Genomic DNA, 12,720 nt, shown 5'->3' with positions numbered 1-12,720 from the left:
TTTGACCTTCCACCCTCTGAGTCACCCTTTCCATCTACAGAAGGTGCCACATGTTTGCAGCTGAGCAGTTCTACTCTTGGGAGTAGCTTTCCTGCTTGTAGGACTTGGGGCATGCGATGGATGTTTTCATCTTGTGCTCTCTCTCTCCCTGTTGGGATAACCTGGCAGTGTTTCTGCTGGTATAAAAATTTCAAGACCCTTGTGGCTCTCTTGTGTATTTCATGGGGAATTGTCTTTTAAGACAAGAGGCTCTTTCAGAGGCATTTTCTAGAGAATTCTGCCTCTACCTTTGGGTTCTGTTGAGATGGCTTGAGGATGATAATCCTAAATCTCCCAGACACTCTGTTTTGTATGGGGGAAGGTCCTCGAGGCACACCCTTCATCTCTAAGAAAAGCCTTCTGTGTGACTCAAAGGTGACCTCTTGATTTTCCTGAGATGGTAGCAGAATGCACAGCCACACCCTTGGCTGTTTCTCTGTGGACTGCTTTCCTAAAAGTAAAGGTCACATGGTCTTTTTTACAATTCGAGAGTTTCCCAAGGATGCATCCTGATTCCTTTTGCACATTTCTGTCTTTAGTCTTTCTCCTTTCTTATTGTAAGCTGCAAGAAGAAACCAGAAATCACCTTCAACGTTCTACTGGGAAATCCAGCAAACACCGGAGTTTCCCATTGTAGGCTTTTCCTCCCGTGCAGTGGGGGATCCTGCCTCTGTGTAGCTAGTGTCCTTCTCCTTCAGTTTCTGAGAGCATAGTTGTTCTCGGTAAGCCTTATCCTTATACGTATCCCAGCCCCTGGATCATGCTAGGTTCAGATTTGGTTGAAAGGGATTTTAGTTTTCAGGAAAATGCTGTTCCCCTCCTTCCAAGTCTGCACCAACAATTACCTATATGTGTATTGCAGTTAGCCAGCACAAGGCTGCCCACCCTTTACAAGGCTGAGGTTTAGTTTTTTCCCCCCAGCTTGTGGCCACTGTCCAGTTCCTGAGTCACTTTCCTATCATGAAGTGTTTATTCTGGTGGCACCCCACTCCTGCCGCCCAGAGCTGTACTGTTTCTTATTGCCACTGCAGCAAATCTTCATGTATGCTGGAGCTCAAAACAACACAAATTTGGGGCTGGAGAGATAGCAATTAAGAGCACTTACTGTTCTTTCCAAGGATCCAGGTTCCATTCCCAGCACCCACATGGTGGCTCATAACTATCTATAACTCAAGTCCCAGTGGTGCAACTACATAGATGCAGGTTAAAACACTCATATACATAAAAAAGAAAACAACAGCACAAAGTCACCATATGGTTCTGGTGGTCAGAAGTCTGATAGACCTGTAGGACAAAGATCAAGGTGGTGGCAGAGAACCAGCAGCAGTGGGTTGGCTTGTTCTCATACAGTGTTACTCTGGCTCCATTCCCCCTCCCCTTTACTCATTTAAAGACTGGGTGACTCCAGAGACCTTCCAGATAATCCAGAACCATCTCTGTATGTTAAGGTCAGCTAATGAGCACCCTGAGTTATGGTTACCATGGGAGCCTCACATCCGTACAGTCAAGGGGTTGAGATGTTGACATTTGTAGGCATTTGCTTTTGCTTAGCTCCGCTTCTGCGTTTGGTTCTGTAGGCAGCCTGCTTCCTTTGCTTCCTTCAGGGGTGTTTGGCAGCAGACCTAGTCCAGGCTGCTCTCCCACCGCTAACTTTGTCCAGGATACAGCTGGGCATTGGATGGCTGCACTCTGCCTAAGAAATCGTAGCTGTTTCCTTTAGATTAAACATGACCATTGCCACCACAAAGTGGAGCAAGAATGGCTGTAATGACACACAGGAGACCTTGACTTGATTCATGCTGAAGAACCAGAACTAGAGAGAAGGAAGCCAGTTCCATGGGAATGGGCTGTTAGCATCCTTTCTTGGAGTCAGGTATCAAGACCCTTCCCCTGGATTCCAATCTCCATTCCTTCCTGCCCTAACTGTACATAATCTCAGAAACAGCTGCCACCAGTCACATATGCTCCTGAAAGTGGCCCAGTGTCCTCCTTTGTATGCCAATCTTTTTTTTTTTTTTTTCTGGTCTTGGCCTTTCTTTTGAATTTACCCAGGAAAGCCATGTAAACACTTAGGGTTGTGTGCTGAGAGCTTCAGACTTCTTGGGAGACTTGCGTTGCTGATTGCTGGAAGCAGTTCCAGGAAAAGGCCACAGGTGGCCCAGTCTACCCATGGTATAGGGGTGTTGTTGGTTCAGGAAGGCATGGAGATTCCAGCTCTGAGGACCAGACCCATAGACTCCCAGGGTCAAGTGCTCTTGCTTCAGCAGGCTTCAGGGTTCCAAGCTTCTTGGAAAGAAGGCAGGAACGTACCCAGATGTCCACTCTGCATTGTGTCTGGAAAGCCACTCATTTAAGTTCTGACTGACTTCATGGGAAGCAGCTTGTGTGTGCCTTACAGTGCATGCATGCAGGCCTTGCATGCTTGGGGAACATAGACAGTTGGGTTTTCCTGCGCACCCAGGCTACTTTGTGTCTACTTAGGGCAGGCCTCACTTCAGCTGGGACTGGAGCTGACCTGGCGGCCAACCCCTCTTCAAACCTCAGTACAACTGCACAGGGGTTTTCATGCCCTGTTGTTTTTGCACTGACAGCAGGATTTGGGGGACCCTGCCTAAAAACCTCAATGCTCAGGGGAGGAACCCAGGGAGACCCTTTTCCCAATTGTTCAGTGTACTGAGACCATTCCATTCCCCCATGTGTTTGCTCATGGCAGGCATCACCAGCTGATTGCATTTTTTTATTCACACGGATGGAACATCTCAGCCTGGCAATGTCCTAGAGACCCAGAACTTCCCTCTTGCTCCTGAAGTGGAGATCTCTGCTGAGGTTCTTTGCAGGGCTGCCTCTTCATCCTGGTGCTGCAGGGTCACTTTCTCTGCTTATGCCTCCTATAGTAGGATAGGAACTTTAGCTCACTCCTGTGGATCTGAGGGCTAGGCCATCCTCCCTTTGCAGCAGCTCCCTGATGCTCTCTGATGGGATCAGCTATGAACTGTGTCCCCTGCCTTTCTGGATGCATGTTCCATGTTATCTGCATCCGTTCCATGTTATCTGTTGAACTTGCTGTGGTCACACCTTGCCCCTAGCTTCCTGGCAGTCTCTGAGTATGACCAACAAGCCTGGGATCCACTTGTTTATGCTGTAGATGTATTCGAAAGAGCTGTTAATCTTCTTTCTACTTAATTGAATTTTTATCAAAATGTCCTCCTCTTTTATGCTTGTGTGTGTGTGTGTGTGTGTGTGTGTGTGTGTGTGTGTGTGTGTGTGTTCCTCCAGTAGACAACAAGTCTTCTAGATACCACTTCCTTCCAGGCCTCATTGCTGGATTAGTCATTTTTGAATGAACTTAATCTCCATTTTGAAAGTAATTTTTCTCCTCATTCTGTTCTTTGATCATGCTTATTCTAGAGGAGGGAACAGCTGAGGGGCTGGCATTTGTTACTATTTCTCCCATCTCAGCATTGTGGATGAAGCTACCAATTGAATAGGATTAAGTAGGTTTGTTTCCTGGCTCTACTGCCTGGCAGCTGGGTGGCACTGGGCAAGGCAGCCTCTGCATCGTTTTCTCCTGTAAATGGAAATGAAGTAATAATGCGCCCAGCTCACTGAACTGTTGAGGACTGAATCAATGCATGGAAAGTCGCAGAAGAATGTCTGGCTCACAGAAAATCTTCCTTCGAAGATGTAAAGTGAGTGAGGCTTTCCTGGACCCTCCTTGTTGCTGGACCCTGGCGGGTCACCTGGAAAGGGACCTTGAGATACCCTTCACCCCAGGTCCACACGCCTCCCTTCCCTTTCTGCACGCCTGCCAGAGAGCGTATGGTCATGCTACTTATGGGTAGTTATGCTTGCTCGTGGGAGGTCATGTTTATACAGTGGGAAGTGCTGACACTGAGGGCTGTTTGTTACGTGAGGAACGGGAGTGTCCCCTCCCTCTACTGATGCCCATGTAAGCCCAGTGGAGCCCTGGCCCCTGCTCATCCCTCTGGTTTTCTTCTGGTGCCATTGGCTAAATGCCCTCAATGCAAAACATACTCAGAGCAGGTGGGCGGAGAACCACCAGGGCCGAGTGACTTTTGAATAGCCAGCTCTAAGCAGGGCAGCCAGTTTGGGACTTCATATGTCAACATGCCCCTTGCCTCTGATTGGGCCCTTTCATTTAAGGAGCCTTATTTTCATTTCAATTCGGATGATTATGATCTCAGCAGTGGCTCAGTTTGTTGATGGAGAATAATGCACTTCCCTTTTCACTTTGAAACTTGTTTGTAGAAAATAAAGCCAAGCAGCCAGCCCCGCAGTGAACTCTGGGTACCTTGGCACAACCGGGCAGGTCATGATTCCCTTTGTGGTGGTGGCAGCTGAGCAACTCATGTTAGCCTAGGATGGGATGCTGCCTGACTGGGAGATGCAGGGATCAACTCTGTGAAGCAGCCAGCTTTGTGTGGTGGGCAGGTCACCCTGTGACCCTCAACATCCCCATCTCAAACATGGGGCACTCCTGGAGATGATCAGCAATGGGTGCTGTGAAGGCCAAAAGACTCATTGAGATAACAGACATGTACAGGGCTGGCGTGTGGGATGTGAACGATAAATGTAGCTGCTAAAAATAGCACTAGTGGTACTAATTAGAATTAATTATTATTGGCAAAATACTGCTTTTGTTTACCGGCTTTATAGAAGTATAATTTGCATGCTATAACATTCACTTGTTTTAGTATACAGCTCAGCACCTCTGTAGGAAGTCCTTTGTAGTGAGGGCTGCGTCCAGTTCGTCTGGGGACTTTGCTTGCCAGTTTGACATTGACCATGGCACCCACTTGCAGCCTGGGGCAACGCTGAGTGGGCTCTGCGTGCAGACGCCCCTGTTTGTGACATGCCTGCCTACAGAACTATAATGGGATTCATCTACCTCTCACAGTGGGTCTTTACCGATGTATTGCTGTGTCTCCGAGGTTGGGAGGGTCTCCCGTGGTAGGATGAGTTGCTGGGGAAGCTTGTAAGTCCAGGGGCATTGGTAGCTGCCCTTTGGTCATCAGTTGGCACGAAGGCTTTAGGGACCAAGGACTGTTGTAGACATGCTAACTCAGGCTTGTCCCAAGGGCAGAGTGCCTTCCTGCTTGTTCCTTTTCTCTGCTCATCAGGCATCTAGGACACTTCTCTGGGTGTTGGTGACCTCTCCCTGAAATTTATACCCTGAACTACTCCCTCCTACCTCTTGAAGGGGAGGGACTAGGAGGAGGGTGGTGCCTACGCACCCTGGGGGCTTTGCATGGGTGGCCTCTCCTTAACCTATGGAAATGTCAGCTCAGGCTAGGGAAGCTGGCCTGGAACGTGGGTGGACCTGTGTCAGCCCTGACACTGCTGTTTCATTATTTGTAGGGATTGTTTCTGGGATCCACCTCAGTGTCCCCATCTGTACTGTGGCGGTGCCCTGACTCCCACCTCTCTGATGGTGAGAGAGGAAGGGCACACAGGAGAGTTCTGTGGTAGTTCGAGTATTTCTGAGCTAAGATGTCAAAAGTAATGGCAAGCTAGTTGAGCCTGGCCAGTGGGCAGAGGCCGAGCAAGTCCCAGCTCCATCCTTCTCTTCCCCTGGGTCCCTTTGTCTGTGCCCCTCAGAGCCCAGCTGGCAAAGGCTGGGAATTAATAGGCAAGGGATAAGGCACCTCCCGCTGCGCCTAATCTAGGAAGCTGGTAGCGGCTGCGTCCTTCCCGGCCAAAGGGCCTGTAATGTGAGGCCCCCAGGAGAGAAGGTGCCCTCACTCCAGGAGGGCGTTCCTAGGGGTGCTGGGCTGTGGAGGTGAGGAGGCTGCCAGAAGTCACAGAACGGAAGCTTTGGAAAACAGTCTCCATCAGGCGGAGCGGGACCCGTGGTGCCAGCTAGGGTAACTCTTTATGCTTTGGAAGCTGGGGTTGGGGGCGGGCACTGGGGCAGTGATGGGAGCCTGGGACCTGCTCAGTGCTAGTTATTAGGGGCGCTCCAGCCAGCTCTTGTTATTTTTTGAATAAGCTCTGTGGTGGGCTGAACCAGCAGTGTGATTACAGAGAGCCTTGTGCGGGAGCCCCGGGTCTGTGCTGGTCTGGTTGTGTGTTTAAGCATAAGTGTGTATGGTATCCATAATGTGAATTTTGTGAGTTTGGTCTGCATGTTGTGTACACACATGCAACACTAAAGCAAGGATGAGTGTACCTGTGAATTAGTGTGAGAGTGCATGTGTGTGTGATTAGGTTTGTGTTTGGGGAGCTATGTGTAAGGTGTGGTGAACACATGTGCTTAGATATGGGGATGGGGGCTCTGTGTGTGTGTGTGTGTGTGTGTGTGTGTGTGTGTGTGTGTGCGCGTGCGTGCGCGCGCGCGCTCGCTCGTGCGCACATGGTTGCCTGTGTTGGGTTTGTGGCTCTCTATCCTCTTTTCGTCCTGTGGGTCAGGGGCAACTTCTATGAGTTGTTTCTGAGGATTGAGCTGGCTGGCTGGAGGCTGGCGGTGTGGCCAGGGGCCCTAGTCTCTTTCCTCGGGGTCACAAGACAAGGTCAGCACAGCAGAATCTGGGCTTTTGTTTGTCTCTCCCCTGCCCGCAGCAGCCTGTGGTCTGTTTCATTCATTATTAAGTTTTAAATCCACTCGATGAGAAACTTGAGCCTCTGAACGCATTTCTGCTCGTGCTGGCTCTGTACAACCCCCGCTGTGCTTTGTGAACTTCCCTGGCTTTATTTGCTGCGTCCTGTGTGCCTTTGTTTTCCCAGAAATGGCCAGCCCTGAGGTTTGTTTAGCTTCCCTCAGAGGTGGAAGGGCCAGGGAAGTCCCTCTTGTCTCGGAGAGCACAGAGTCCCTTAGATAGAGTGAAGGACTGCTCGCCCTGGGCTCTCTAGTCTTTGGTGGCCTGGTCCATCCTTATGGCCAGGATAAAGTTGGGGTTGGAAACAAAGAAGATAGCTCCTTGGGGATGCAGACCTGGGTACCTCAGGTCTTCCTTTCTGCCCTCAGCTTGCTTCATTTGCATACTGAAGTCTGGTGTTGGGAGCCCTGCAATTTATACCCTTCCTGTCTTGTCTATTACCAGAAAGAACAGTTTCTAACTTCATCAGTCCCCCATCCACAAATATGGTGAGACTGTTAAAATAAAAGACATTTTCTATTCTTGCTAATTTTTTCCTGTACCCAAAGAACCAGTAGGATTCTTCTTAATACTGGGGACCTGAGGGCTAGGGGCTGAGGGTTGCTGGAAGTTGATTCCCAGATGTGGCTGGAATTAGGGGACTTGGATTCCTTTTGGCCTATGGGACTGAAGGTCTGTGAGGTCATTTCCGGTGACTTTGTCCAGGCTGCTCCCTCCTCCCCCCTCACCAGGGAAGTGGCTGAGAGCTGTTCCTCTGGTGAGGGTGCGTTACATCCAGCCAGGTTCAGACAGGTGTCACTGCAGAAAAAGACACTTCCTTTCAGGATCCTGCCACCCCTCTGCCGTGTTCTCTGTGGATGGGAAGGCCGGTATGTCCACTTATTTCCGGCCCTACTATCAGCCCTCCCCTGCAGCAGCTGGCCAGCTGCACAGCCTCTGCTGAGAGCTGTTGAGAAACTGGCTCTGTCCTTGCTTCCCAGCGGCCCTGGGAATTGCCTCTAATCTCTCCTCTGCCTTCCCCTGCAGATGGTGATGACGACCCACAGCTCTCCTGGGTGGCTTCATCTCCCTCCAGCAAGGATGTTGCGTCACCTACGCAGATGATCGGAGATGGTTGTGACCTCGGCCTCGGTGAAGAGGAAGGAGGCACCGGCCTGCCATACCCTTGCCAGTTCTGCGACAAGTCCTTCATCCGCCTGAGCTACTTGAAGAGGCATGAGCAGATCCACAGCGACAAGCTGCCGTTCAAGTGCACCTACTGCAGCCGCCTCTTCAAGCATAAGAGGAGCCGAGACCGGCACATCAAGCTGCACACAGGCGACAAGAAGTACCACTGTCACGAGTGCGAGGCGGCTTTCTCCCGCAGCGACCACCTCAAGATCCACCTGAAGACCCACAGCTCTAGCAAGCCGTTCAAGTGCAGTGTGTGCAAGCGCGGCTTCTCCTCCACCAGCTCTTTGCAGAGCCACATGCAAGCCCACAAGAAGAACAAGGAACACCTGGCTAAGTCGGAGAAGGAGGCCAAGAAGGACGACTTCATGTGTGACTACTGTGAGGACACCTTCAGCCAGACGGAGGAGCTGGAGAAGCACGTGCTCACCCTGCACCCACAGCTCTCCGAGAAGGCGGACCTACAGTGCATCCATTGCCCCGAGGTCTTTGTTGACGAGAGCACGCTGCTTGCCCACATCCACCAAGCCCACGCCAACCAGAAACACAAGTGCCCCATGTGCCCCGAGCAGTTCTCCTCTGTGGAGGGTGTGTACTGCCACCTGGACAGCCACCGGCAGCCTGACTCCAGTAATCACAGTGTCAGCCCTGACCCTGTGCTGGGCAGTGTGGCTTCCATGAGCAGCGCTACACCTGACTCCAGCGCCTCCGTGGAGCGCGGATCCACGCCAGACTCCACCTTGAAGCCGCTGAGGGGACAGAAGAAGATGCGGGATGATGGGCAGAGCTGGTCCAAGGTGGTCTACAGCTGCCCCTATTGTTCTAAGCGGGACTTCACCAGCCTGGCTGTGCTAGAGATCCACCTGAAGACCATCCACGCGGATAAACCGCAGCAGAGCCACACATGTCAGATCTGCCTAGACTCCATGCCCACACTCTACAACCTCAATGAGCATGTACGCAAGCTGCATAAGAGCCACACCTATCCTGTCATGCAATTTGGCAACATTTCTGCCTTCCATTGCAACTACTGCCCCGAGATGTTCGCTGACATCAACAGCCTGCAGGAGCACATCCGAGTCTCACACTGTGGCCCCAATGCCAACCCTCCTGATGGTAACAATGCTTTCTTCTGCAACCAGTGCTCCATGGGCTTTCTCACTGAGTCGTCACTTACTGAGCACATCCAACAGGCGCATTGCAGTGTGGGCAGTACCAAACTGGAGTCTCCTGTTGTACAGCCCACACAGTCCTTCATGGAGGTCTACTCCTGCCCTTACTGTACCAACTCTCCTATCTTTGGTTCCATCCTGAAGCTCACCAAGCACATCAAAGAGAACCACAAGAACATTCCACTGGCGCATAGCAAGAAGTCCAAGGCAGAGCAGAGCCCAGTCTCCTCCGACGTCGAGGTGTCTTCCCCCAAACGGCAGCGTCTCTCAGGGAGTGCCAATTCCATCTCTAATGGCGAGTATCCCTGCAATCAGTGCGACCTCAAGTTCTCCAATTTTGAGAGCTTCCAGACCCACCTGAAGCTGCACCTGGAGCTGCTGCTTCGGAAGCAGGCCTGCCCCCAGTGCAAAGAAGACTTTGACTCTCAGGAGTCCCTCCTGCAGCATCTGACGGTGCATTACATGACCACATCCACCCACTACGTCTGTGAGAGCTGCGACAAGCAGTTCTCCTCGGTGGATGACTTGCAGAAGCACCTACTGGACATGCACACCTTCGTGCTGTACCACTGCACTCTGTGTCAGGAGGTCTTCGACTCCAAGGTGTCCATCCAGGTGCACCTGGCTGTGAAACATAGCAACGAAAAGAAGATGTACCGCTGCACAGCCTGCAACTGGGACTTCCGCAAGGAGGCTGATCTGCAGGTGCATGTTAAACACAGTCACCTCGGCAACCCGGCCAAGGCACACAAGTGCATCTTCTGTGGTGAGACCTTCAGTACCGAGGTGGAACTGCAGTGCCACATCACCACACACAGCAAGAAGTACAACTGCAGGTTCTGCAGCAAGGCCTTCCATGCCGTCATCCTGCTGGAGAAGCACCTGCGGGAGAAGCACTGTGTATTCGATGCAGCTGCGGAGAATGGCACGACCAATGGGGTGCCCCCCACTTCCACCAAGAAGGCAGAGCCTGCTGACCTGCAGGGCATGCTGCTCAAGAACCCCGAGGCACCAAACAGCCACGAGGCCAGTGAGGATGATGTGGATGCATCAGAGCCCATGTACGGCTGTGACATCTGCGGCGCGGCCTACACCATGGAGGTTCTGCTGCAGAACCACCGGCTTCGGGATCACAACATCCGGCCGGGTGAGGATGATGGCTCGCGCAAGAAGGCGGAATTCATCAAGGGCAGCCACAAATGCAATGTGTGCTCTCGGACTTTCTTCTCGGAGAACGGGCTCCGGGAACACCTGCAGACGCACCGGGGCCCTGCCAAGCACTACATGTGTCCCATCTGTGGCGAGCGCTTCCCCTCGCTGCTGACGCTCACTGAGCACAAGGTGACCCATAGCAAGAGCCTAGACACAGGTACCTGTCGCATCTGCAAAATGCCCCTGCAGAGTGAGGAGGAGTTTATTGAGCACTGCCAGATGCACCCCGATTTGCGCAACTCCCTAACTGGCTTCCGCTGTGTGGTCTGTATGCAGACTGTCACCTCCACGCTGGAGCTCAAGATCCACGGCACCTTCCACATGCAGAAGCTGGCAGGTAGCTCGGCTGCATCCTCCCCCAATGGCCAGGGGCTGCAGAAGCTCTACAAGTGTGCCCTGTGCCTCAAAGAGTTCCGTAGCAAGCAGGACCTGGTCAGGCTTGATGTCAATGGGCTACCCTATGGCCTATGTGCCGGTTGCATGGCCCGTAGTGCCAATGGACAGGTGGGTGGCCTGGCCCCACCCGAACCTGCTGACAGGCCCTGTGCTGGCCTCCGCTGCCCTGAATGCAACGTGAAGTTCGAGAGTGCTGAGGACCTGGAGAGCCACATGCAGGTAGACCACCGTGATCTTACACCAGAGACCAGTGGGCCCCGGAAAGGTGCCCAGACGTCACCAGTGCCCCGGGTAAGTGCAGCCTGACAATCATTTCTTTCCTCCTTGGGGAATCAGTGGGTACTCACAGGAATGGCAGCCCTGGGTGTGTGCTTCTTGGTGATATGTCTTATAGTAACTCAGAGAGGCAGCACTGCCCATGTGAGTTATGGTCACCTACTCTGCCCCATGTCACCATTTCCTCCCAGCTTCGTGGCATGCATACTTTTTTCTTTTTCTCTCTTTTTGTTCCCTCTCTGGGTCTGGTTTGTCAAGAGCTCACCTGTACAATGGGAGTTAGCAAACATCCTGATTTCCTAGAGCTGTTGGGAGGGGCCAGTGAGATACAGCAGATGTGCCCAGCACGGTGGTTAATGTGCAGTAAATGTTCCTTTTATGATGCCTGGCTTCTTTGCTATTTCTCTGCAGTGAACCGACTACTAGGCTCACTGTGTCTCCTTGACTGAGTCACATCACAGCTCTGGGCTTTCAGTCTTGGACTCCTGTAACACAGATCCTAGTGATAACAGGGATTATGTATGCTTGCTACAACCTCTGCTCACAACATAGCATAGGGTAGCATCATGGTAGCTGGTGCAGTTATGGTGTGGGGAAGACCCCTGGGTGTGGTATGGTTCTGGTTCCATCATTAGCAACTGTCATCAAATTTGTGTGAAGTGCCCCTTGTGGTTTTGTTTATTTTATTTTATGTGTATTGGTGTGAAGGTGTTAGATGCCCTGGAACTGGAGTTACAGTTGTGAGCTACCATGTGGGTGCTGGGAACTGAACTTGGGTCCTCTGGAAGAGCAGCCAGTGCTCTTAACCGCTGAGCACCCGTTATGTTTGGATGTGTCTGCAAGCCAGGAGTAGATCCCACCTTTGGGACTTACATAACCAAGAGAGCCATAGGCTCATAACATGTTGCTCTGATAGAGGCAGAGGAGGGTGGGCCACCAGTGGGCCCACTAGGACCTTGGCTTTAGGTTGGTGAGCACCCGAGGTGGTTGCAGCCTGCGTGGCCGTTGAGTGTCAGACAGCCTGGGCCAGAAAGTCCCACTACATTTATGTTGTGTTTCCAAATGGAGGAGGTATCACGTAGGTCTCAAGGGTGCCTCTCTCTCCCTAAAGGGCTGCTGGTGCCATTGATAGAGATGCAGGTTGGGGAAGCCACCTGCCTCAGGTGCTTGCTGAAACATGGGGCTTGCTGAAGGTGTTTTGTCTCCTGATAGGAATGCAGTTTTGGGGTTGAGGGAGAGGGCTAGAAAGAGTGAAGGAAAACTTCCTGCCCAGCCCTCATGTCATAGGTGGGCCTAATGAAGTCCAGAGAGCCCTACAGCCCTGCCTGTAGACACCTGGCTAAGGGGACCATGCCCAAACGCACACAGAACTGTGGAACTCATCAGAAATTGGAGAGTTAGAGGCCTCTCTGGAGGCTGCAGCATCCCTTTATCTCATGGCCTGCCAGTTGAGTCGAGCCTCTAAACGGCCAATAGAACACCTCTCAGAGAACCAGAGTGTGGACACTGGTCTTGTTGCCCAGCTCTGTCCCCTAGCCTTGACGGGTCCGTGGAGTTAGAGGATTAGACTGCAAATCTCTCTTCCAGGACCTCCTGAGTGTGATCCCTCTGGGCCAGTGTCGTCCTGTAAAGCCAAGAGGGCCATAAAAGCAGTACTTACTGTGACAGTGTTGGTGATGTTAGGATAGGAATTCAGACAAAGGAAATAATAACACCTCGTGTCTACAGATGCTCCAGGTAGCCCTGCACCTGCCCTGCCCTGCCCTGCCCTGCCCTGCCCTGCCCTGCCCTGCCCTGCGTGACGGGTCATTGCCAAGTAGTGGACCCTTTCCTCTGCT

At 52.0% G+C, this 12,720-nt stretch overlaps 1 protein-coding gene across 3 annotated transcripts in view; it reads left to right on the top strand.

The window, feature by feature from the left end:
• Znf423 (zinc finger protein 423) overlaps nt 1-12,720 on the top strand; it is a 292,447-nt gene that overhangs the window by 163,776 nt on the left and 115,951 nt on the right. For all 3 annotated transcript variants that reach the window (XM_051195068.1, XM_051195070.1, XM_051195069.1), the window contains one exon: nt 7,683-10,897. In XM_051195068.1, coding sequence (XP_051051025.1) covers nt 7,683-10,897 — 3,215 coding nt within the window. The remainder of the gene's footprint in view (nt 1-7,682; nt 10,898-12,720) is intronic.

The sequence above is a fragment of the Phodopus roborovskii genome, unplaced genomic scaffold (assembly GCF_943737965.1).
Source record: "Phodopus roborovskii unplaced genomic scaffold, PHOROB, whole genome shotgun sequence".
In the NCBI taxonomy this organism is placed as follows: Eukaryota; Metazoa; Chordata; class Mammalia; order Rodentia; family Cricetidae; genus Phodopus; species Phodopus roborovskii.
Note: the sequence above shows the minus strand (reverse complement) of the source record. Positions and strands in the feature narration are given on the sequence as shown.